Source organism: Amblyomma mixtum, chromosome 6 (genome assembly GCF_055824585.1).
Source record: "Amblyomma mixtum isolate Tamu chromosome 6, ASM5582458v1, whole genome shotgun sequence".
Classification (NCBI taxonomy): Eukaryota; Metazoa; Arthropoda; class Arachnida; order Ixodida; family Ixodidae; genus Amblyomma; species Amblyomma mixtum.
The window spans coordinates 16,140,385-16,167,562 of NC_143017.1; the positions used below are offsets into that span (position 1 = coordinate 16,140,385).

A 27,178-nucleotide genomic window follows, 5' to 3' on the forward strand; every position below is an offset into this window, starting at 1 on the left:
CTCCTGTCCCAGAATGGGAAAAGCCAGACACACCATGGCACACACTGCACATTGATTTTGCAGGACCAATTGAGGGCTGCACTTTCCTTGTGGTCGTAGATGCCTACACAAAGTGGCTTGAGATAAGGCAAATGGGACAGACGACTTCGGCAGCAGTCATTGACAACCTCCGATCACTATTTGCAACGTTCGGCCTGCCGCGCAAGGTAGTGTCGGACAACGGAACACCGTTTGTGTCTGCGGAGATCCTCAAGTTTTATCGCGACAACGGGATCTCATCAGTTACATCGGCCCCCTACCACCCAGCGACAAACGGACAAGCCGAGCGCTACGTAGCCGAGCTAAAACGCGCCCTTGAAAGAGATCAGACAGGCTCGCTGCAGCGCCGCCTTGCGCGCTTTCTCTTCAAGCAGCACACGACGGTTCAGAGCACAACAGGCGAGACCCCCTCGAAAATGATGTTCGAGCGTGAAATGCGAACCCAGCTCACAGCCATCCTCCCCGAGCCAAAGGCAGAGACGTTCCGGGAAGAAAAAGCAATTCCGCGCTGCGGCACGCTTAATGAGGGGCAGCGCGTCCTCGCCCGACAGTTTCTGAAAAAGCCACGCTGGGAGGAAGCTACAATTGTCAGACGCATAGGCCTGCGCTCTTGGCTCGTCAACATACATGGCACAGTAGCACGCCGACATCTCAACCAGCTGCGTAGATTTACGACGCCGTCTGAGAGCTGTCCGCCAGCGGAGAGAACACGTGCACTATCTTCCCACATAGCCTGGCACCTCTTCCCGGAAGAAGAGACTTCGCCCAGGACAGACCTAGGAGACACAGCGAACAACAGCCAGCCTACAAGTGTTTCTCCCCCGAGCGCACAAAGCCAGCGCGCCTCCACGCGTGAGCGCCGACCCCCTGCACGATACCAGGCAACTTTCTAAGGGGGAAGGAAGTGTTGTGTCCCCTTATTGCTTTTGTGTGTGTGCGCCCCTGCATCCTCCTCCTAACGACCACTCGCATCCTCCTCCTAACGACCACTCAATCCTCCTCCTAACGACTACTTGCCCTTCGTCGCACGCTGTCGCCGGATGCCCCCCCACGGTGCGCCCCCGCACCCTCCTCCTGTTCTGGGAAGCCACTCCCTGCCGTGGACGCTTCTCCACTCCCTCCTTTCTTCGGGCGGCCAGTTCGGCTCCTGCCTCGGTCGACGCTGGTCGCACCCTCATCGGCTTTAAATAAACGAAGTCTAAAAGTACCGTGTGCGTCTTTCGCTGCATTCAACACAGCGACCGGACACGACAAAATCCCACTTGAGCGAGTCGAACAGCGAGCGGCAACCCATGCAGACTTAAGGGCAATCCGAGAAAGGCGTACAGTCGCCTCCATTCCACTCTGCTCCTATTTGGGAAACCTCGAAAGCGTTGAGCAAGAATACAGTTCCCGACATTATGAATGCAGGACTGACAGTGACTGCAGCTTGGCACCACCGCCACCACCATTGTGCATGCCGTATGAGAAAGCAGGGTATCCAGTCGACGTCGTCATCAGTTCACGCCGCAACAGATCTGCTACAAAAAGGAAAAACAAAATTGCAGAAATAATGTTTCAAGTGTGCTTGGCCCAAGAGAGCAAGTTCACGTCATCCCATATCTGCACAAGATTCCTCACAACCTGAAGAAGACTGGCGACAGGCATTACGTAATAGTCCTGTTCTCCGAGCCTACTAAGCTAACCAGCATCTGCACAGTCCTAACCAATTATCGCGCGGGATGTGAAAAGAAGTACGAAAAACAGTACGTTGAATGCTCTACCAGCGTCGTGTACAGCTTGCCTCTGACTTGTGGTTGTGGGTGCATATACATCGGATAGAACGGAAGGTGTGTCAATGAGCGACTCAAGAGAGCACGAAAGGAATGTAAAGCAAGAAAGACAACCTACATGACCATATAGTGACGCACGAATGCGAGCCACTGCATAGGGTCACTACTATTCTGGCACGTGCCAAAACCAAAGTGCAGAGGGAAACTATTTAGGCCTTTTTAAGAACGAAGTCCGGTGATAGGTGTAACAATGCAACTTCGTTAGCACTCCTGAACAGAGAATTACCCTTTTTAGAAGGACATGTGCAATCCGCCCAATGATACGTGCTTATTGTACAGCAATGGTCGTGTGTTTAATCATTGACGCGCCTTTCGCTACACGTGTTAGATGCTTTTATCTGATTTTTTATCCCTCTGACTCGTTGTGTATCGGTCATAATGTAGGTTGTTTGTTTACTTTGAGTTGTCTAGAACTGACTCGGCTCTGCTATGAAGATATGTTTGCACGTCTGCATGTGTGTAGGCGTCTGTGCGTATGAGTGTCTGCGCGCGCGGTCATGCATGCGTATGTTTGTGTGTGCATGCGTTTGTGAGTGAATGGTGCAAATGAACCTTTCGTTTGCTCTTCTTTGCTACGTTGAAAGCTTGGCCATATCATATCTTCCTAGGTGGCGGTGATGTTGATTGAGTGCCTATGTGTACAGTCGGGGACAAAAGTCTCCGGACCATGTGTTCCTCTAACGAAGCCGATAGCTCTGCTATTAGTCGGCGGCTGGAGACCACACTTGTGGAGGTAAAAGTTAAATTTTTCTTCTTTCACCTCCACAAGTGCGGTCTCCAGCCGTTGTCTGATAGTAAAGCTATAATCTTCGTTTGAGGAACACGTGGTCCGGAGACTTTTATCCCCGACTGTACATTGCCGATACCCTTCAATGACTGTAATTAATCCCGAGTATAAATGCAGAAGTGTCTCAAAAATAAAACCAGTTGCAAGTTCGCACTCTGTCCTGTAGTCACGTCTCTTCTCTTGCCTATTTTTCGCGCAAGTATAGTCGATTTAACGCAAAATGCCGTGTTATGTCAGCGTGTATATCTTTCGCTGTCTGCTATGGCAGTACATCGGCCAGCTAAATCGGAGACGTCCGATCTTTGGGCAGGCACCGACTTACTGACTCGCTCTCGGAAACCTCATCAATCCCCATATTCACCACCTTTCACGACGTCATCATCATCAGCCTGACTACACCAAGTGCAGAGCAAAGACCTCTCCCATGTCTCTCCATTTAACACTGTCCTTTCACTTCTTGTCTTTTTCATTACACCTCGTGTTATCTTGGACGTTGTTTCTGTCGCCCATTTGCCGACCCCCCGAATGCAACGAGGTACAGTGTTAGTCTTGAGAGCCCGGTGCTAGAGGTGTTTAATTTATTCGACTGTTTAATTTATTCGACTGATTGCACTTCAGTCTGCTTAAAGGGAAACTGCATAGGTTTTAGAAATCAACGAGCCTAAGAGGGTCGAATGTGTGAAGCTTGCAGGTAAAGCATGCGAAGTCATTTTGGGCTAGCACTTGAAATAGTGAAGTAATCGCCGATTACAATCTGGACGCCCTTCAAGCTTCTCTGCAGCGCACAATGCCAAGTGGGGGCGCATGATGACGTCATCGAAGGTATTGGTACATTTCCAACGCATAAACACCTGCTTTGAAGGAAAAAAACCAACGCCACCGAAGGCAAACCCTGCTGAGAGTTGTTTGGCAGCGTCTAACGAGACAGGGCAGGGAGTAGCTGACGACAGCGGTAATTTGAAATCATACCTTCCGTGACGCCACGCTGAATTTGCCTGCACTCCTCCGGTGCATTAAGGAAAAGCGCAAAATTCAATCGTCGATTACGTCACTATTTTAAATGCTAGTGCAAAAACTCTTGGCATGCTTTACCTACGGCCGATATAGATTTGAATCATTGAATATCGCAAAAGTCTCAAAAAAGTGCTGCAGTTGCCCTTTAAGAGTGGAAATGCGTAAGCCTTTCCCTCTACACTCTTTCTCTTTTTATTTCGACTCTTCATTATTCATTATTTTTGTGTTCTTTATTTATCTTTAGTATAATTTTTCTAGCGTTTTATTTTCCTTGCTTTTATTTTATTTTTACTGTTTATTTTCCCCATTTCAGTTTCTTATTTCATTACAGATAAGTTGCTTATAACTGTTGCTTAAAAAACTTTCACATTTTACTTTATATACCATACAGCTTATGACTGACAATTCGTGCGGACAGCTTCCGTCCACGAACTTCCGTCCACGTCATTCATAAGCCATGAAAGCCTTCCGTCTTAAAAATACTTCCCATTGGCTTCCTATGGCAGTTTTAACTATTCGATGCGAGCGATGGACAAACAGAAAGAGTTCACTACGCAACGGAATAAAGGACCATTACCTTCAATGTTCCCATAGCAGTACCTTACAATATTCAACAGCTACCTCACAATTTAAATTGATGTCCAAGGTTCCTGCGCTTATCGCCACAGCGTCAGAAATTACATCGCGCGTACGAAACGGCTTGCAACAGCTCCAGCAGCGCCAACAACGGGCGATCTTTGAGTGTAGCGCCATCTCGAGGAAGACGAAGGAAACATGGAACGAAGTCTGGCGCCTCTGCAGGCTTCGTGATGCCACATACAATAGTTCTAGCACTCTTGTATCGGCGCACCATATAGGCTCTTTTTCCTACATCCCGTGGGCGTACTGCACACCGGCATTTTACATCATATATGACACTTGTTTCAGCTGCGTAGAGGTCAGGTGGGAGAATAGCTGCACCAATTCTGGCTTAGATCCATAATATCTGATCGAAGGATTAAAGATGTGTCTCCATCGCTGCAGACTTCTGTGTTCTGCACTTGAGTTGAAAACAATCTTATTTAAAATGCATGGGCCCTCAGTGTCAAATGCAACGCTAACAGTTCAAATGAAACGTGAACGCAAGGAAACGAAAATTGTTGCTGTAGTGGAGAAGGCGCTGCCTGATAGCACTTCTCCGCACAGCGCCATCTAAGTGGAAATGAAGTCCGCTAGTGATCGATTAAAGTCAAATTTTTCTCTTCATGTTTCGGCTTTCATGTTCGCATTTCATTCGACGCTGGCAGCATATACACTCAAAAATACTGCAGATTGGGCGAGTTGGTTAACATACATCTTGAAAAAATTTAGCGCGACACACAAGGACAGAAAGAGTAGACGACACGAGCGCTCGTGTCGTCTACTCTTTCTGTCCTTGTGTGTCGCGCTAAATTTTTTCAAGATACACTCAAAGAAGGAGTCGCAATGCCTGACTTGAAGGCCTTCCTCTCACGCGAAGCATTCAGAAGGAAAGAGGCGCGAGAAGTTTGCTCGGGACCAAAAACTGCGAAATTTCCAAGGGACGGGAGTTTGCGCAACAGCTTTTGGGTGCACAGTTTTGCTTCGGACGCCGCCTGCTGGGTTTGCCGCGAGAGGAGGCCTCCCCGTCGGCGTGGCTGCCGTATCCGCCGCATCCGTTTTCATTGCTTACCGCTCGGCATCAAGCCAGTTAGACGATCAGGCGCCGAGAAAACGACATCGGCTCCTACTATTTTTCCAGCTGTTTGCAGGTTGTCCGAGATGCCATGCAGATAGGGAATCAGCGAGACACGTTTGCGACACGTGTCTGATTCCAGGCCGTCGCATTTCTTCCTTGGAGCAGACTTCGCCACGGACGCCACAAGTTCCAGTGGGTAAGCAGGCAAAAACAGCGTTTTCACCTGGTCTATAATGTAGCTGAAATTTGTGTATTTCGTTAATGAGCTTCTGAAGCACGACGGCATGATATCTCTTTTGAATACTGAAAGACCCGTATCCGATCCCGGCCGCGGCGGTCGAATTTCTATGGAAGCGAAATTCTAAAGGTCCGTGTACTACCAAACCAAACCTCTTCTAAATGGTTTTTAATGACACGGTAAAAACAAGAGCAGGGCCTTATCTGCGTATTCCAACAATAATGTGACCCTTGGGCAAAATTTGAAATATACCAAGTGAAAAAATCTACAGTGATTATACGGGATCATTTTGAATGCTTCCCTCATTCAAACACAAAGGCTTATAATGCTCTGGGGCCACGGCTGTAAGCGCATTCGTCTGCTCGAGTAGCCGTACCCGTAATGTCTTCCCAGCCAAAGCGGTAACAAGATTTATAATCAGATTCACGTAAGGTGAACTGCGGCAGATGAAAGCTTTTGTTCGTGTACGCTGCATATCCCATTCAGTGCCCGTGCAACTTTAGGTGACAGTTGCTGATTGTGACCGTCGCACAGAATAAATCTGGCTGGGGCCTTCAAACACCTTTTAGTACCTTTATATTGTCGCTGGAAAGGTTGAGGTGAGCAGTTGGAATACATCTCGTGTTTTCAGACCTAAAATATGCAGCCTCTTTTTCATCTGAGCTTCTCTACGAAGCAACCTCGAGAGGCCCGTAAGTGCAATTTGGCTAATGCATTGATTGCTTCTATGCAAGGGGTGCGGGGTAAGTTTTTAGCGAAAAAGGTTCCACGCAGCCTGTTTATTCTTCCTCAGTGAGTGTGCAGCCATTCATGTACCGATTCTGATGGTGAGTCCCTTCGATTGCGAAGAGTCCCTTCACCCTAAAGGAGATCAACCCTGACTCTTTCTCTTTTGCTGACGAGAGTGGAGTGCGCTGCTTGCGTTGGTGCCGTCTTTAGTGCTTTGTTAGTGCAACGGATCCTCCGTAGAACCTTTCGCGGCCTCACTACTCGTTAAAAGGCAAGCTGGGACAAGGAAGAAAGAGGGTGCATGATCGGCAATGTCATGAAAGCAAGCATGTGCCTGAGCGCGCCTCAAGTGACAGCTGAACGCAGACTAGCCTTGCGCATTTTTCTTCATGAGGTGGCGCTGCCGTTCTTTCGGCTTACTTTTTAAAAAGCTACGCGATAAAAAAATAGAGGACTTCATTTTTAATAATGGTACTGGGTAAAAAATATGCAAAATTTTCGTTCTGAATAATGGCGCACCATAAAAAAGCGCTTATTGTGAATAACGGTATGCCATCAAAAACAAAAAACAAAATCATGCAGTTTTCGCGCCATCGCATATACGATGCCCGCCTTTCGTGTGCGCTCGCTAAGTTGGAGTGAGTGGCGACCACGCGTATACCCGCCGGCTTTCCCTGCACGTGCTCATGTTAGGGCGTACGCAACGGGGCTTGGATCGTCGCTGTAGACGTTGCGCTGTGGGCATCACTAGTGGCTTCTCTTCTGAAACGGCGGACGAGGAATCACGGGAATATCAAGTCGAGGTGATGTGGAAAAATATATGAAAAGCATTTTTGCATGTGCTTACCGTACGTTGTTTCCTATATATAATCCTTCCCTACACCTTGCATGACGTCGCTAGGCGGCACTTCGACGGAAGCGAAATGCAAAAACGGCCGTGCGATGCCTGTACGCAACATCTGTCGGGGCGCTGAGCCTCGCATCTCACGGGGAGGCCATACTAAGTCCGATTTTCCACTCGCGTAACCCCTACACACACCGCATGCTGCATTGTGGCCTCACGATCAGCTACACGGAAGGAAGCACGGGAGTTCTCAAATGAAACGTCTCAGCAGGGTTGGCAGCCCGCTATGGGTCAGCGGCTGCCTGTAAGCAGGCAGCGCCGTGCACACCTACCTCTAGGTCCTTACACATCCTTCGGCCGTGCGGTCTGGGGTCGACGAAGGCGTGCGGAGGGAGCGAGCGTACGAGGAGCTCCGCCGACTCTGCCAGCCGTCGGATCTGGGCCTCGACCAGCACGGGCGTCGGCGGCGTCAGGGGCCGCCCGGCCGATTCCGACGCCTCCCCGCCGGAGCCCAGAAGTCCCTGCGCCGCCGCCGCAGCAAGCTCACGTTAAGCTACACGGCAAATCGCAGTGCTGCATCGTACACGTGAGCACTGTGTTGTCGAGCAATCTCCCACCCTCGTGGGCCCCTCGCCTCCGCAACACTATACGCGTTAACGACGCCTAAGCAGTGAAACTGATCATGTTTTGCTCAAGTTCGTTATCTTTTTCCACACTCAGCGTAGTCTGCAACCTCGACCTGGAGAGCACGTATTCTTCTCATCGGAGCTAAGCGGTGCTTTCCACGCCGATTTCTACTCAGCCACAACCGGGAAGCTGGTTCCTCTCTTCAAGTGTGGGAGGCAGGACGGGGAAAACCGACATCCAATGCTTGGTGCTTTCGTCAAAGGCTCGTGAATACCAGGGGCTAACCGCAGATCTGCCTGCGCCCGCGGCGTATAAAAGTGCGTCCAGACGAGAGACCCCCTCCCCTCCGCTATTCTGAGCCCTCCCTAAGAAGGCGTAGCAACACTGCCGGAATGGAGGGAGGCGAAGACCTAAAGTTAACCTGCGATGTTCTGGGGCAGTGCGAAGAAAAGCAAAGGGTCTTCGTGGCCACCGACACAGACATCAGCGGGGCTGAAAATGCGACAGGTACGGAACAGCTTTAGTTGCGCGGGTGCAAAAAGCTTTGAGTGTATACGAAAGGGGCGCCCGACTACTCCGCGACAGTTAAGCTCTGTGTGGTAGTCGTAGCATCCGAGGGGCAAAACACGACGTAGCGCCATATAGAAACGATCAGCAAAGGCGCTTCAACGCTGCACCGAGGAAATTATTGCCCGTTATGTTAGTGACAGCGAAAAGGGCCTGAACAGACTTTTTTTTTTTTTGAGCAGGAAGACAATTACAATGTACTGCCAATCCCCTTATTTTCAACTCGACGTTGAAGCCCGCAGGCGAAAAAGGCAGCAGTGGTCACAGAATACATTCAGTGCAAGTTCCCTCCTTCAAACGAGATTTGAAACAAATGTAGAATACAATAATTAACAAAACAGTAGTTATACATGAAAATTGTTCTACTTCAATTCGCAGTAAAGACTGGAAAACATTGCGGAATCCATACATGTCAATCTGACTGTGATCATGAGCATTGTTATGGTACATAGGCAGTTTTATAGGCTACAAAATACTGCCGCAGTTGTGTTTTATTGAAGGTGTCAAATTATATTTTCCTCTTTTCATAATCATTCAGATGAAGTGGAAGCCGGTATTGCAGGGACTGACAAAGATGACCAGTACGCCTGTGTGGCACAAACCACTTGTCACAACTCCGAGTACGACCGTAGCTTTTCTGTTTGCTTAAACTTACAAACGTCAGTATCATCAGCCAGTGCGCCCACTGTACGACAAAGGCCTCTCCCGTATCCCTCCAGTTAAACGTCTCCTGTGTCAGATTTGGCCTCCTTGCCACCGCAGACTTCCTAGTATCTTCGGCTAACCTAACCGCCTGGACCCCTTGCTACTCTTGCACAGTACTGGATCCCACTCAGTCACCTCAGGAGACTATAGGAGTTATTTTTTTGCACATTACACCCCTGCCCTTGCCACTGCTTATTCTCGACCAAAGTCATATATACGTAGCATTACCTACACAGAAAAACGATACAAAACTCTTTTTCACTACAACTGCGAGGATAACAGCTCTTCGTTCTGGAGGTGGCCCCTGGTTCGAACTTCGGACCTGGACGAAGCGCTCTGAAACTGAGAGACGCTAAAAAGCTGAGGTGGCAGCTGTGCGCCCGCACTGAGCTCGATGTCGGTGGTGTAATTACTCCTTTTGTATGAATCTACTCCTCCTTGGTGGACTCCCCTGAAGTAAAGCTGAGGATAGCATGTGTGCTACTGGTGCTCGTTCAAAGCTGGGGGGCCAGGAAAGAACGTACAGCTTGCATGCGTCCTGCCGTCGCGGAAGGTGAACAGTCCCACCCGACTCTAGCCATCGGTGGTAGCGCGGCCTCCACAATCGCATGTTCCGACCGCCAGTAAGTGGATGAGTACTCCTTAGAAAGCGGGAAGTACCCAGGCCTGCTCGATTCTGTCACTCGCAACACTATTCTTCTCATTTTTCCTTATCTGCTTTTTACAATAAGTGCAACACCATACGCCCTTTGTTCATCCGCGTCTCATTATCAAGTATTTCTCAAAGTTCGTCGCAGTGATAACCTGCCCGCTTTTTCTTTCCCATTTTCTCTGGTCGGGCAGCGTTCTTCTGGATTTAATTGTGCACTCACTCCTGCTCGCGAGTTTCTTTACTTTTTCAAGGCTGCTCTCGGGGAGAGAGAGAGAGAGAGATTACTTTTACGCGTGCGTCTCGACAGCTGCGCTTCTTTGACTGCCTCTCAACCCTCGCTTAATGAAATGGATCCCCCCTGCCAAACAACGGCCCGGCGAAAACAAGGGCAAAAGAAGGCGAAAGTTGGGGAGAAACGCAAAAGCGAATGGACAGAAGCAAAAAAATTTGAAATCGCCGGACCAGACTCCGGGCCACGGCGAAAAATAATGGCAAAGAAAGAAAGAAGGAAGAAGCCAGCGATAACCAGAAGACACCGCGCCGCGTTCAAGCAAAGGTTGCAACTTCTCTTTTATGGCCTCGATGATTTTCCAAGCCCTCGCGTCTCTTGTTCGCGGCGCCGCCAGCGCGAGAAAATTAATGCAAAAAAAAAGAAGAACAAGCAACAGCAAAAGAGCAAGCCCAGAGGAAGCCTGCGTCGGGGGAAGCAAAGAAGAGGCGGGAGGAGGGAGAGAACGAGGAATCGAACGCCACGTTAAACACGGCCGGGAAAAAGAGGAAAGGGTTAGGGAGAGGAGGAGCAAATGCGGCTCGCCGAAGCAGCAAAAAAAGCGCGCAGGGAAGTCGACATGGCAAAAGCAGCGGACGCCCCAATCAAGGGGATTGAAGGGGAAGAGGCTGGCCAGAAAAAAAAAAAGAGAATACACATATACGCATATTTGAAAAAGAAAAAAAGAGCCCGCCACAGGGAGCGCCCGACATCAAGCACGCCATGGAGGTAACGAAGGAGCAGGCTGCGCGGAAAGAAGTGAGCCAAGAAATGGCCGCCCCGAACGTATGCGCGTCGGAAAGCGCGATATCAAAATTACTCGGTGGTCAAACAAGAAATGCGCATCCAGTAAAAAGGAGTCATGCAAGAAAGATGAGCTTGTTCCTTAAGCGCTGCCGACCGCGAGAACGAGCGGTGTACAGCGTCGCAAACAGGAAACTGCGGCTGGACTCGGCCACCGCGCCGGGGGCCGGGAAGAGTAGGGTTCACGACGAGTCTGCAGGTGAATAAGCGATGGCCGAGACTTTAGCGGCTATACCCAATGATCACTCGCCGACTCTCTGTCTCTTTTACCAACGTGAGCGCTGTTAGACACTTGGGCGTACGCGGCGACACTGCGGGCAAGAATGCGCATGCGCAGAACGCTGCGTATCTCGCGGCGCTTTGCGGGCGTATACGCGCGCTTCAAACCATATATAGCGTCCGCCCGCTACGGGCACGTTACGGAATGCGTTGACAAGGTGGCGGCGCCCTGCTCGCCCGCCTCGGAATAGATACATGTCGCCGCTGGATTCTTCTACGCGATAGCTGACTCAAATGGTAGCGGTTCGCTTTTATTTCTCACACTCTCGCCCACACGTATAAGCGATAACTGTCCGCTGTTTTCCAGATAATTTGGCAATTATCAACCCTTAGGCCTAAGTAAATGCAGTTCTTTTCCTCGTAGCAATGACACCTGGCGAAGCAGTCCTCTACCTTTTAGTCAGCTGTTACATTTTCTGCTATTTGCATTGTTTTTCTTCTTGGAACAAAAAAAGCCTCGCAATGCACCCAGCCTCGTTATCAGTAACTACGGATGAAAATTTCTTCAGGCCAGCGTTGATGTGTTTTACATCTTGTCACTAGATGGCGCCACTATTTACACGTGCTCCTAACTGATGCTAAGGCACGGCCAACTAAAAGTCGTGTTTACAATATTCACACCGTACGCAGTAAGCGATGCCTACGCCAAACTCAGTCTCTATTGGAGCGGCAGGTCTCAAGGGTACGTTTCCCGATGCTGCGGCGTCTATGTCGTTGGCACACGCCACGCTGATTTGCCATAATGGGGTAACGCCACGAACGTCGTCATGATTGGACACGATACATATACCACTGGATGCTCCCAAAACAATGGCGTCAATCGCGAAGTGACCAGGCATTCGTTGTACCTTACCCGCGGTCCTATTGCTATCCAGCTCACCGGAGTTAATGCAACATACAACCGTCTCCCGAGCGCAAGGGTGTACGTCAGTCAGAGTGTACCCACCGCGACTGCCATCGATGGCGTTTGGCAGCAAGCCCACTACCGGAGATATGATCACCTTTCTTTCTTTTCTTTCTACAATCTTCTCTCTTTTCTACCAGCACCGCTGGTCCGAAGTATTCAAGTAAATAGGTGCCGGTTTAGAGCAGCAGGCTTCCTATAACAAGGTACAAAAACAAAATACCAGGAAAAACAACAAACCCGGAAACTCCGCTAAGAAAAGAGATTTATTTATGCTGAAGTAAAGTTATTTATTGCGTAATAAGTACTCAGTGCGGCTACTCACGCCTCAAAATGTGGAATGCGCAATTTCGATGGAGGCGAACTTCTAGATGGTGGTGGTGGTGGTGAAAAACTTTAATCAAAGAGAGCTTGAGGGTAAAAAAAAAAAAAAAACCTGCTGCATGGTGGGTACCCTTAGTCCTAGACACCGCATGAGGAGGCCCCGTCTCGCGCCCGCTTGACCAGAGCCCTTTGGGACTCCAGTGTGGCGCAGTTGAGGAGGGCAGTCTCCCATGCCTCTCGGGTGGGGATGGGGGAGGGGGGAAGGTGAGGATTCTGAGCACATGCCCACACCATGTGAAAGATATTACAGATCTCTCCACAGTGCGGGCAGCGCCCATCTGTGTTCGGATCGAAGTGTCTTGCTATTGCAGGACAGAGAAGGGTTCCTGTCTGCAGGCGCCACAGAGTTCGCTCCTGCGCCTTACTCAGCCCCTTGGCGGGTGCCGGGTAGACACGGTGGCTGTCGCAATAATAAATTAGGATTTCGCGGAACCGCAGAAGCGGTTTATGAGCTTCTGAGCCATGAGAGCTAGGATGAGGAGCCAGGTGTGTGAGCGCTCGGACGGCCGCATCAGCGGCCTCATTGCCTCGTAGACCCTGGTGGCCAGGAGCCCAGATCACTTTTGTGCGAGTTGGATCGGCGAGAGCGCGTCTTAGAATTTGCGAGGCAAGAGGTGATATTTCGCCTGCAAGATAATGTTCACAGGCCCGGCGAGAGTCTGTGATTACCGTTTTCGATTTTGGATCGGCGGCAGCGAGAGCTATTGCGACTTCCTCCGCTCGTGTTGAATTTGGGGCCCGAAAAGATAGCCCATCGACATTCATTCCCTGGTGGACTACGGCAGCCGTGAAGAATCCCGCGGGCGACGGCCCTGTGATGTCCACGTAATAGACGCCCTCTTTATAGCCATATTGCCTCTCAAGCGTGCGAACCCGCGCTTGTCGTCTGCCTTCATGTGAAGCCATGTCCATGTTACGCGGGAGCGGAGCGACCAAGAGCATGTGGCGCCACAGCACCGGGATGTTCTCCGTCCCCTCTGGTATGCATGTGTGTTGGATGTGTAAGCGGTTTAGCAGGCGGCGCCCAGGCACCGTCTGCGATAGCCGCGTATATTGGTTCACGAGGTGGGCCTCCCGCAACTCCTCATAAGAGTTTACCACTCCCAACGCCTTCAGTTTGGCGTTGGAGGTAGCCACCGGGAGGTCCAGTGCTCGCTTTGTTGCCTTCCTGATGATGGCGTCAATGCGCTCGTCTCGTTGTTTGGTGGTGCGTAGGTACGGCACGGCGTAGAGGATCCGGCTGGTCACGAAGGCATAGGCGAGCCGTAGCGCGTCCCTGCCCCGCAGACCACCCCGCTTGTTGGAAATTCTAGAGGGCCGTGTACTGTGCGATGTCAGTGCACATAGGTTTTAGAAATCAACGAGCTTAAGAGGGTCGAATGTGTGAAACCTGCAGGTAAAGCATGCGAAGTCTTTTTGGGCTAGCACTTGAAATAGTGAAGTAATAGCCGATTAAAATCCGGACGCCCTTCAAGCTTCTCTTCAGCGCACAACGCCAACTGGGGGCCGCTTGATGACGTCATCGAAGGTATCGGTACATTACCAACACACAAACGCCTGCTTTGAATAAAAAAAAAAAACCAACGCCACCGAAAGTGAACCCTGACGAGAGTTGCTTGGCAGCGTCTAACGAGTCAGGGCAGGGTGTGGCTGACGACAACAGTAATTTAAACTCATACCTTCCGTGACGTTACACTGAGTTTCCCTGCACTACTCCGTTGTATTGAGAAGAAGCGCAAAATTCAATCGCCGATTACGTCACTATTTTAAATGCTAGTGCGAAAACACTTGGCATGCTTTACCTGCAACCTATATAGATTTGTCCTTGAATGTCGCGAAATTCTCAAAAAAGTGCTGCAGTTTCTCTTTAAAGAACCCCAGTTGGTCGAAATTTCCGGAGCCCTTCAGTATGGCGTCCCTCATGGCGTGAGTCGCTTTGGGACGTTCAACCCTCCCACCGAACCCTTTTGCTTCTTTTATTTTTGCAGCAACGGCGCGAAACTTGACAGATTCCGCAACAAAGCGACAGCCATGCCTTAAAAATATTGGGAAAAAAATGTTGGGACCAGTGAAGGCTTTGGGTCCCAGTGCTGGTTGCAGCGGCATATGGGGGCAATAGCAACCGGACACCGGCTAGGATGAACTGTGCGAGAAGAAAAACCGGCGCAAGCCTGAAAAACTTCAGATTCGCGCCAAAGAGGGTGACTGTCGTTTCTGCGCTGATATGCACACGCCTGTTCGCCCCTTGAGTGCTCGCCTAGAGGGACACCAATCGGCTCCGCAACGAAATGAGGGCCGCGAAAGCAGCGCCCCTTTCCCGCACAGACTTTCCACTGCCGAGAAGATCTGGCGAGGAGACCATAAACAGCTGTTAAACATTTGAAAGGCCCCGCTGGCTGGCAAGAACATAACCAATTCAAAAACTAGTTGCCCACTGAGAGCTGACTATACGGTGGTACTTTTGTATGTGTGTGTTTATGTATGTATGTATGTATGTATGTATGTATGTATGTATGTATGTATGTATGTATGTATGTATGTATGTATGTATGTATGTATGTATGTATGTATGTATGTATGTATGTATGTATGTATGTATGTATGTATGTATGTATGTATGTATGTATGTATGTATGTATGTATGTATGTATGTACCGTATTGTGCGTTTTTATCGTAAAGACTTTCAAAATTTTTCTTACCTCAACCGCTGGCTCGTTTGCGGTGAAACTGCACACAGAGCTTGCGTATTATGGTAACTTTTGTATCGTAGCAAGTTTTACAACGGTACTTACTTAGTTGAGCCGTGCATGATGCAAAAGCGTAATCGTCTGCGTCGAGATCGGCGTACCGAAACCCAAAACACCGAGTTTTTGCTGAAGGGCGGCAGTAGCGCCCTTTCAGTGGAAAGCGTTACAAGGCGCCAAGGTGAGTGTTGCAAGAACTGAAGCGCTTTGAACATTTTCGGCCAACTGAGCGGAAAAAATGCCAGAAACAACCATTTTAACGAGGCTGTGCCGTTAAAAGAATACTGTTTGACGTCTTTTTTTCGTCCAATGACTTTATCCAATTCAGCTTATATCGTCTGCTTTCGTGGCTCTCCTAAAGTGCCGGAGGACGACGTCGCGAAGTCCTAAGCTGTTTTTTTCTTGTTTTATTTCGTTGTGGAAGACAGATGGCGCTATTGCCGCCCTTCAGCAAAAACTCGGTGTTTTGGGTTTCGGTGCGCCGATCTCGACGCAGACGATTACGCTTTTGCATCATGCACGGCTCAACTAAGTAAGTACCGTAGTAAAACTTGTTGCGATACAAAAGTTACCATAATACGCAAGCTCTGTGTGCAGTTTCACCGCAAACGAGCCAGCGGTTGAGGTAAGAAAAATTTTGAAAGTCTTTACGATAAAAACGCACGTTATGTATGTATGTATGTATGTATGTATGTATGTATGTATGTATGTATGTATGTATGTATGAATGTATGTATGTATGTGTATGTATGTGTATGTATGTATGTATGTGCCGCCGCGGTGGCTCAGCGGTTACGGTGCTCGGCTGCTGTCCCGAAAGACGCGGGTTCGATCCCGGCCGCGGCGGCTAGAATTTCTTTGGAGGAGAAATTCTAGAGGCCCGTGTACTGTGCGATGTCAGTGCACGTTAAAGAACCCCAGGTGGTCCAAATTTCCGGAGCCCTCCACTACGGCGTCTCTCATAGCCTTAGTCGCTTTGGGACGTTAAACCCCAGAAACCAACCAACCAACCTATGTATGTATGTATGTATGTATGTATGTATGTGTGTATGTATGTATGTATGTATGTATGTATGTATGTATGTATGTATGTATGTATGTATGTATGTATGTATGTATGTATGTATGTATGTATGTATGTATGTGTGTGTGTGCGTGTATGCATGCATGCATGCATGCATATATGTTGGTTGGTTGGTTTATGGGGTTTAACGTCCCAAAGCGACTAAGGCTATGAGAGACGCCGTAGTGGAGGGCTCCGGAAATTTCGACCACCTGGGGTTCTTTAACGTGCACTGACATCGCACAGTACACGGGCCTCTAGAATTTCTCCTCCAAAGAAATTCTAGCCGCCGCGGCCAGGATCGAACCCGCGTCTTTCGGGTCAGCAGCCGAGCACCATAACCGCTGAGCCACCGCGGCGGCTGTATGTATGTATGTATGTATGTATGTATGTATGTATGTATGTATGTATGTATGTATGTATGTATGTATGTATGTATGTATGTATGTATGTATGTATGTATGTATGTATGTATGTATGTATGTATGTATGTATGTATGTATGTATGTATGTATGTATGTATGTATGTATGTATGTATGTATGTATGTATGTATGTATGTATGTATGTATGTATGTATGTATGTATGTATGTATGTATGTATCACAGCCTCATCGTGATGGATACAGCTTCTTACCGCAGCGTCCAACTGGAAAAAGTGCCGTCGACGAGCAAACAAAAGCGGAGATTCAATCTTGCCTTACGGATAAAAAAACATGTTTTCGCATGACCAATTGAAGGCGGAACTGCTGGATTTAGTGAAGCGCCACAGGCACAGGTTTTCCGGAAGCCGCACTGATCTTGTGGCCAAGTGCGCTGTCCACAAAGTAGTATACGGCTGCCCCCGTGTCACTCCGAGCTGAGTCCAATGGAAGTGGGGTGGAGCCAGGTGAAAGGACGACCCCTCGGCCGAGCAAGTGGCACGCGAGGTGTGTACCGAGGAAATTGGTCGCGGACCTGTGAGCATGTGATAAGGATGAAAAAGAGGAGGCATGGTGGTGCCATCGACACCCACCTCAACAACCTAATAATTACTCCGCACTCAGGCTACAGCTCATCTAGCGAAAGCAGCCACGTAAGTGGCGTCGAGGAATTGGAATGAGGGCAGCAGTACTGCTGAACACTGTTCACCGCCACTGCTCTATCTGGTTTCGATCGCGGAGTTTCTTACGTCCCGAAGCAACTCAGGCTATGGGGGACGCCACAGCGAAGGTGTATTCAGGCCACCTGGAGCTCCTTAAAGGGTCAATCTACTGAATTTTATCGACCATATTTTCTTTGCGGCAACCGATAGCTCTTTACTCAAATTACCGTTAAGCCAGCTGTGGTGCCAAGGAGTGCGGTAGAACATTTTAAAATAGAATTTATTAATGTGGGAACACATCTGTACGAGATGGTAGTCTCATCTGGCAACCATCTGGATTTCCGCCGCGCGGCGACAAACATGGCGGCGCCCGTCGAAGCCGGACCTCTCGCTTCGGACTGAATTCTGGTTGTTGCTGCCTTTTTCAGTGCGTTCACTGGCCATAAATGGGGCGCCTGTCTTTCGCTTCCTCTCATCTCGCCTATAAAAAAAACATATAAGAGATAAATTTGTTTTTTTTTTAATAATTAAAGTGACGATTCTGCCGCTCCTAGGCTTATTTGGAGAGTCGGTTTCTTTACAGCAATGGTTCCCGTCCTGACGACCAGATGGCGCCACTATAGGCTGAGTTTATTTTTGCGTCTCTGCTAGCATACGCTGAACTAAAAGTGGGAATGTGCCTGCGTTTTGCGTAAGTGTAACTATAAATATTTATGTGATTTACAGAAAAAGCGAGCGGTACGCCTTCTACAGTTTACTAGAACAAAACGTGCGTTTCTCTGACATTGGGTCATACAAATGGTACATAGTATATTCACTTATGCTTCTACAAAAAAAGACTAGCACTTTCTTGAACAAAACGAACGTTTGGGGTCGCCACCATGCTTTCTTACGCGACTTTTAACGCCGAAATAAAATATAAATTCCTGCCTAAACTGGGCGCAGACCCCTCGTTATTGATGTTATAGGGTGCCAACTACCAGAAATTGCCATTATGTATACAATCATCTCGGTGAGTAGACTGACCCTTTAACATACACCGGCAACGCACGCAACACGGGCGTTTCCGTAATGAGTCTTGAACGAAATACAGCCGCTAAGCCAGGGATCGAAACCACGACCCTGCGACCTGCAGTCGAACGCCAAAGCAACTGACACCGCGCGCGTGCTGCATAATTTGCGCACGCTAATTTTTTCGTGAGTGAAAACAAGCGCCTGCAGCTTGTTCAAGGCCAAAAAATAATAAAAAAAACCTATTTTCCGTCCCAGGGCGCTATGACACGGTTTCGTAATATTATTTAACTGATATTTTGTTCGCGTACAAAAATTACAGGTATTTGTTGTACTGGCACTTCATTTATTCTCACAAAACATCGTGAAAGTTTTACCGAAACTGAAATCTAAACCGAAAGCCCCGCGTTCGAACTACTTGGCAGAGTGGCACATTTAAAGACGCCCCACCTAGAGCTGTGCACGGGCTCGGGCCGGCCCGAAAGCCCGTACCCGGCCCGGCCCGCGCGCCGGGCTCGGGCCTTGCGGAAGTCTATTCACCCGGGCCCGGGCCGGGCTTGGGCCACGGTATATTTGTCTCGGACGGGCCGGCCGGGCTTCGCGATCGCGATTGCTCCTGCGTGGCTCCAGCCGCCCTACTGTTGCAAGGTTCGAAAGCCGTCATCAATGGACGATTTGTTGTTTTTACATAATAACTTCGAGTGATAACTCTCTACAAGCGCCGTGTTTGCATATACTCACTAATTTTCATCTAGACCATGAGAGCCGAGCATTTTAAAAACATTGAAATAAACTGATTTTCCTTAAATTATCTCTTTCTGTTTCATCGTCACTTCAATTTCAGTTTTGCATGCAGGTCGGGCCGGGTCCGGGCCGGGCCTTAACTCGGGCCAGGCCCGGGCGGGCTTAGGTTTCTTTAGTGTCGGGCCGGGCCGGGCCTCCGTCAGTACTGTAGGGCTCGGGCCAGGCGCGGGCTGAAATTTGTGGCCCGTGCATAGCTCTAGCCCCACCTTCCTACCTTTGCGCCCATTGCCATGAAAAAGTGTCCCCGAGTATAGATGGACAGTTTGTTAGCGCGCGTGATGACATGCATGTTCATTTCAACCGGGTCGAACTGCAAGTATAAGCGCCAAACTGATTGATTGGTGTTCAAAACTCTATAAGCCAAGCCTACTGCTTAAAATCATACGCTGAGTGGTGGGTGAAAAACAAAAATACCTCTGCACATATAAGTTATACCGCCAGGGGGGCACAAATTGAGACGGTAGTTGTCAGCCCCACGCACCTAATTAACTAAAATATATTACTGCAATTTTAGCCGCCGCTGTGGCTCAGTGCACGTAACGGCGCTCGGCTGCTGACCCGAAAGACGCGGGTTCGATTCCGGCCGCGGCGGTGGAATTTCGATGGAGGCGAAATTCTAGAGGCCCGTGTATACAGTGCGATGTCAGCACACGTTAAAGAGCGCTAGCCAAATTTCCAGAGCCTTTCATCAGGGCGCCCCTCATAGCCTAAGTCTCTTTGGGAAGTTAAACCCTCATAAACCATAGAGCGAAACTTTTCAGCCGCAGCGGCCAGCGTGAATGATTATATTGCAAAGACAGAGAGGGTCGCATTTCTAGACTACTCCGTTTGGCAAAATTCTGCTAGAGATATTCGCCCCCAAACTTTCCACTGATTTTCGGGTAATTACGCATGCACGGTGGTGGCAGTTGACGAGGAACTATATACTAGTGTGACGCCGCTGTTACGTCGGCGTTTCTTTCTTTTGACAGCCGAAAGTCAGAGGAAAACAGTTATTAGCTACACTGGACGCTCTACGACGTTGGCAGACGAAACTTTCCGCGTCACGCCGATCCCCACCGTCTTGAATGCGCAATTACAGATGGACAAAGCTAGAAATTTCAACGCGAATATCTCACAACAAACTCGTGCTAGGAGAGCTCTAGATTATGAAATTGCGCTGGAATACGACTGCCTCCTAGTGTGCAATATCATCACGTGTGCTTGCAGGAGTCCTCAAAAAGGTTCATTAATCGGCTTCAGTTACTTTTAGGTGTCTGATGGTGACAAATAAGATTTTAATTTGCCCAACGCAGGCCGCATAAAACTAGTGTGAGGTGGATTTCGCATTCCATTCAGTGTATAATTTTGAGAAATCTGTAAAGCTTAACGCCGAGCCCCTGTGTATTAAAGTTTATGGTTGATGCTGCAGGCCGACTGTCTTCCAAACTGTGGGGCATCAGTTAAATTTAGGCCGTTCACTCCGAATACACTGCTAGCGCCAATCCCCCCCCCCCCCCCCCCCCCCCCCCAGCGGTAATAATTCCTGCCGTGTAGACGAAATCTCAGCTTAGAATAAAATCATTAGAGTAAAAACATCAAAATAATAATCTAGGGTACATAAAAATGCTTTAGCAGAATTTTCGCATCTAGATCGTCCAGTAATACCCCTGCCACACGGCAAATTTAATGTCATTCCCATCGAATGACATTCGTTCCAAACGACATTAGTTTGCTGCCACACGAGAAAATCTCATGTCATTCGATGAAAACGACATTAGGTATCGAATGAGTTCCCTGAACACATTCGCCTGCGACGTCCGAGCTAATGTGTTCCCTCGACACCAGAGACTTGGTGAGAATATACACCGAAAAACACGATTACAAAAACGTCACAAGCACTGTAATATTTCCGCGTCCCTACGATTGTGCTATCGTTCATTTATGTATATAAAAATGCCAAATAGAATGGGAAAAAAATAAAACTCACTCTCGCTACCAGCCTTGCGTGGTTAACATTCACAACATGGCGACGCCCAGCTCGCCCGCTTCGGACCGAATACTGCGTCGCCGCTGCATGCTCTAAACTTGCTGCATGCTCTAAAAGCTTGCTCTAAACGGTTGTATTCGCTTTTATTTTGTGCATTCTCATCCCTCCGTAACAATATAGGTTTGAAATATCAGTCGCTTTTGAGATAAATTTCAGAATTTCTTGATGCTAGGCTTAACTATGTACGGCGTACACTGTCGTCATAGCAACGATCCCGAGCGAAGTATTTCTCCAACTTTGCACTAGAATCTACATTTTCATTTCATCCAATTGATTTACATTAAAAAAAAACAAAGCCTTCGAATGCATTCATTAGTGCCGTTAGTAAAAGAGAAAAACGTTTTTTCGGCACTCAGTTCAGGAGGTTTGACTTGCTATCGTCTAGATGGCGCCACAGTATGCTGTGCTTCTCGCGCGCTACGCTAGTCACACCCAACCACCGTGCTCCCTACCAAAACTATTGTGAGGACGGGCGGCAGTGCGCGCAAGGTGCGCCCGTAGCATGCGCAAAGCTTTTGCGGACGCACAGCTAATACTGTCTAATTTCACCATAGAGAGCATTTCACAATATGACGTCCGCCATTTGCCTGCCGCCGCTGGCTGAGGTTTGGCTTGGCTTGGACTTGTGGTGGTAGCAGTGATCAACACGTTATTGAAATCAACGTTTTTAGATCCCTCGCACAGCGCGCCTATCTAAATACGTTGATTAAAATGAGGATGAAGATTTTAGAATCGGTTTCCATTAGCAAAGCAATACTTTTTGCAACGTATTGAAGCATACATCGAAATTTTTGTATGCTGTACTCACTGTACTCTCTTTCCATCGCAATCGCCACCATTTGCAAATGACATTAGTTTTTGCCGTGTAGCAGCGCGCAGAAAAAATGACATTAAGTCGAACAAATGTCATTCGATGAGAATGACATTAAATTTGCCGTGTGGCAGGGGTATAATTTTTGACATGAGTATCAAAGCAACGCTCATGGTAGGTACCTGCTCGCCCAAGAAATCAGGGAGCTAAAGTCAGGGCTGAAGTCTCGTTTATTCAAAGTGCCCTCTGAAGTGTTCAACACCTGCACGATTAAAGTTGCTTTGCACTTTCGATTCTTTTAGCATGGTTTAAGCTTTTTTTAAAAAATATATAAGCGGGTTGTGATACAAAATGCTGCAACCTTTACCTGCAGTTTGCTCACAGTAATCGTGGCCTTCAAGCTCATTCTTCTGCTTTCTCTGAATGCGGCCCAGAACATCAAGTACACAGTCAGAATGCAATTCGAACAGGCTGAAGTGTTCGGCAAAGACGATTTCCTATGCGTGCCCCGCGATGTCCACCGGCCATTCCGCCGTGCCGCAGTATGAAAGAGAGCAGCAGCGCCTCTAGCGGCTTTCCACAGCGTAACCGACCACCGGAAAGCCTGGCGAAGCAGTTCTCTACCTTTTATTCAGTTTTTACATTTTCCTCTATTTGCATAGTTCTTCTTGGAACAAAAAAACGCTCGCGATCCACCCACCCTTGTTATCAATAATTACGGGCGAAAGAAATTTCAGCCCAGCGTTGACGTGCTTCGACACCTTATCACTAGATGGGGCCATAGTCTCGTGCACCTGAGGGACGCTGCGGCTCGTCAAACTAAATGTGCCGTGTTTGCGCCATTTACCGCGTACGCAAGGTAACTGCGTACACCCAACTAAAAGTGTCTATTGTCTTACACCTCGGTGTAGACTCCAACCGCACCGTGAAGGGCGGGCAGTAGGTGGGAGTGAAAAAAGAAAAAATTGGCTGAGGCTTAGCTTGGTTAAGCCCGGTAATTGCGAAAGCAATTTCCCCTGGCTGCGCCTAGGCTGGCTGGTGGTGTGCCTTGGTGGTGCTCTTAGTAAGGGTTATGTTATCAAAGTTAGCCATTCGTTCTGCATGGTATTATTACTTACGCTATACAAGTACTTGACACTTGAAACAACGTAGTGTTTTTACTCTGTTTCTCTTTTGTTCAATCCAATGAAGACGCTTTGATGGTCCGTAAAGAAGTGACTATTGTGAGGAGCGCGAGGCTCACCGCTGTTGGTAGCTACCGCCGCTCCACACTGACGGCGCGAGCTGGGGCCCTGGTTTTTCGCAGCTGGTGTGGCGTCACAACAGAGGTCAAGCTAAAGGTCAATGGTAACTACCGCCGCGTCACGCTAAAGGCACAAACCGCTAGCAGTGTTGCTTTCGCAATAAAAAGGAGGTGCCGTAGTGGTCTCTGGTTTCGACCACCTGGGGATATTGAACGTGCACTGACATCGCATAACACATGGGCGCTTTTGCGTTTCGCCTCAATCGAAACGACGCTGCCCTAGCCGAGCTCGAACCCGGGAACACCGGCTCAGTAGCCGAGCGCTGTAACCACTGAGCCACCACGGCGGGTACAATCAACAACTAAACCGCCACCTGCAAGGTTGTATGCGGACGCCATCTTTTATGGGTACCATCGTGTGATCACGCACACACGCGCACACACACACGCACGCACGCACGCACGCACGCACACACGCACGCACGCACGCACACACACACACGCGCGCACACACACACACACAGCCTGGTTTTCGTTCAGTGGGGCAAGTGAGGCTTACGCCTTAAAAAGAGAGCCCCAGGTGGTTATGCCGGAGCCCTCCACTACGGCACCTTTCTTCCTTTCATCTTTTTCTCACTCAGTTATAGCTTCCCCTACTGCGCAGTTCAGGTGTCCAGCGAGATGTGAAACAGGTACTGCGCCATTTCCTTTCCTCAAAAACCAAATTTCCAGCATACAGGTGGTCGTAATAAGATAACACATGCTGTTATGCAACATGCAGGTGAAAAATACCCCGATAGTTCGACAGCGTAAACGCAGAAAGTCATTTCGACTCGTTCGGCGAGAATTTCACGACCTAATCAGTATTTTTTGAGCAACAGGTACCATCATGCCTGACCAAGTGCAGTCCAAGAATTCTGTGAAAAATTACTGCTGAAAAATTACGGCAAACAGGACCGCAAATACCGGACGATTAAATGACAATTCATAAATCTGGACAAAGCAGAGAGCTATGATAGAAAGTGGTCAGAGTGTTTCAGGCAACAAATTCCAGTTAATAACAACCTAATCGAAATCGAGACCTGCGCTTGGCATGTGATGCGAAAGTAAGATAGCCGACGGTGGTTAGGGGTGACGGACTAAATTCTAAGAGAAGACAGGCATAGCAGGAGGCGGCAGAAAGTGAGGTGTGCGGACTGGATAAGAACATTTGCTGGGATAAAATGGCCGCCGCTCGCACAGGAGAGGGTGAGACATGGGAGAGGTTTATGTTCTGCGGTGATCATAGTTATACTCATGGTCATGTACTTCAGTTGAGTTAGTTAGTTAGTTATATTGATTTTAATGGCGCAAAAGCAACTGAGGCTATGATGCGCCAAACGCAAGGTTAGAGTTTTTGTTAAAGGTGAAGCTTTTTATACCTAGAGTTTGTTTAAAATGCTGGCTTCCTTGAGAAACCTAAAAATTAGGAGTCACTTTGGCGACTAAAGTGGTGCAAGGCGAAAGCCTTAGTACAGCATTCTGTCACGAATGTGGTTGTGAATGATGATTCAAGTGCTGCCAGCGAATGACGCGTCCATTGGCTGTCTGCGTGTGTTACTGATGTGTGGTTAACATGTTAAGCTTCGCCTGTAAGAGTGGAACGCGACAGCGTCTTGCAACGCTGCCAGGGAGTCCACAGAACGCCATCGCCAATTCGGCTGTACGCCTTGCTGGACGGTAAATTTATTTTTTGAGGAAAGGAAATGTATCTCTCTCGCATATCTGGGTAGACACCTGCACCTCGCCGTAAGGGAAAGGGGGAAGATGGGAGTGAACGAAGACGCCGTATTAGCAAGACGCGCCTTTGTTCATTCCAAACCATTCAGCTGGCATTACGGAGTGGCTAGCGTGCTCGTATCGCACTCCGGAGACCCTGGTTCGATTCCCCAACTCGACCAATTTCGTTCTCGGTTTTATTGATTTATGCGGTCTATATAGAAAGGTTAATTAGGCTATTTCATATTTATATTATTGCATTTCTATAAATCGTGTTCTGTCATTCACCTGCCAATTGTTGGAACTGTCTAGGATGTTCGACACAAAGTATATGAAACGAGCAACGTCGAACTGAGTGGGTAAGTGCGTGATGGTGGAGCGAACGCGACTTATGTGTTTTTTTCAGCAGCGTCTTCCGCGGACGCTGTTGTCGCTGCGGCGCTCGTCTTTCTTTTCTTTTCCTCTTTCTTCTGACCTCTTCATTCTCCTCTATCTTAATTAGGCTAATTGATTAATTAAGCAATTAACTAAACTCAGTCCAACTTAGTTGGAGCATCACTATACGATCCCTTTGATTGGTTGCGTGGTTACTAGCCAAAGTACAATTGGCCCCATTTGAAATTCGCGCACTGTGACGTCACGAGCATTTCGACCAATTGAAAAGCGTGACATTTTCTGTCGACAACTCCTGCTTACAACGATGAGGCATTAAAGGCTTCCGCCTTAAAAATACATGAGATGTCAACCAGTGCTCGATCACTTAAAAGTAACGTGGGGTGTAATGGGATGCTTTCCCTGCAAAATGTTGTAAAATATTTCTTTCTTAGTTCTTCTAGTTTTATACATGAAATTAGTTCTTGAGCTAGTTGGTATACTTCATTGAAACTCATAGTTTTTCAGCTGTGCTCGTCTTGCTTCTCTACCTTCTTTTTTTCTTTGGCCGTGTGCCGTTGCGCTGAAAAACTATGAGTTTAAATCGTGGTCATGATATGTGAAGCGATTATGGTGGTTGTTTACACTCCAGTATGTACCCGGAAGCACTTAAGCTGAACTTTTGGTTATTTTTGTCTTCCACTGAAAATGTGGTGCAACAGAAATATTTTTAGATTTTTCCTCACTCTGCCATTGAAGCCTTAAGAAACCAGGTACGCTCGAATTTGCGGAAATAAAGAATAACTGAAAGCACATGAGCAGAATATACACAGCCGCATTGATCCTCAATAAAATGACAAGCAGAATGTCGGCGCGCATTGTTCCTATGTTTCAGTTCACAATTTTTGTAACCTATGGCTTAATCTTTTTATTCTGTATTGCTTCAGGCTACCACACTGTTAAGGGGGCAAAGACCTCCTCAGGCAAGCATGTCTTTAGTCTTTGCCACCCTCCGGAAGTTGTTTTTTTCCTGCAAATGAAGCATTAGCGACAGGCTGATAACAATGCAATTATTTCTCAATTACTTATTTCAGCTTTCAGTATGAAAATCAGCACAGCATCACAGCCATGACAAACCTTTCGATGTTCTTTAATTTATTGTTCGGCGCGGGCAACCGATATTCAGAGTGTCCTTAAGAATGTCCACCTTTCTTGGGACCAGCCATCCACTGCCAACCGAACGAGTCCGATTTCGTTAAATGTAAATTCAAGAATTAATTACACCCGGGGCGAAGTTGCAGCCTCAAAGTAAATTACTTGGTACCTATATTACTAGACCGCAAAATGGTTCTCTACACTACAAATTACCGAAAAGCTGATTACACGTTTGTGACCTCGTCAAACTAATCCGTGCCCCGTATAGCGAGCCGGGATAGTTGTGTGCGCATAGTTGCTTACCGGAGGTGCACTCAGGGGCTCCTGGCTGGACGGTGTCGATCGGGGCGTCCACTCAGCCAGGTTTGCCTGCGACGAGCCAATGCGGAAAAACATGGTGCACGGAACTCCGCTTGTGCCGAGCAGCTAAGACTGCCCGTAGAAATACTGAAGAGCGAACAGGAAAACCTTTTTTAATTGCAATCAACGACTAAAGCGGTGGTCACAAAACGTGCATAGAGCAAGAAACTCCGATTCCCAAAGGACTCAGGATCATGTCAGTAAAGTTTCATTCTGGTCTTGGCCGTAGAAAGCGAGATGCTGAAATTTATTCAAGATTTTCAAGTGTCGGTGCTCCTAATCTCGACTCAACGTTCGCAGGCGCGTTTTCTTTGTTTAAGGCCTTGCGGCGCTCGCTAAAGAAGAGATTGGGGAGTAAACTTGGGAGGCCCTGTT

The 27,178-nt window shown here is 48.3% G+C and overlaps 1 protein-coding gene across 1 annotated transcript in view; it reads right to left on the minus strand.

Annotated features, from left to right (window-relative positions):
- Nucleotides 1–27,178, minus strand: part of nab (NGFI-A-binding protein homolog) — a 661,188-nt gene that overhangs the window by 127,094 nt on the left and 506,916 nt on the right. Inside the window, exons 9-10 of the mRNA XM_089547593.1 lie at nucleotides 26,747–26,812; nucleotides 7,512–7,700 (exon numbers count right to left, since the gene is read on the minus strand). Of these exons, the coding sequence (XP_089403719.1) occupies nucleotides 7,512–7,700; nucleotides 26,747–26,812 (255 nt within the window). The remainder of the gene's footprint in view (nucleotides 1–7,511; nucleotides 7,701–26,746; nucleotides 26,813–27,178) is intronic.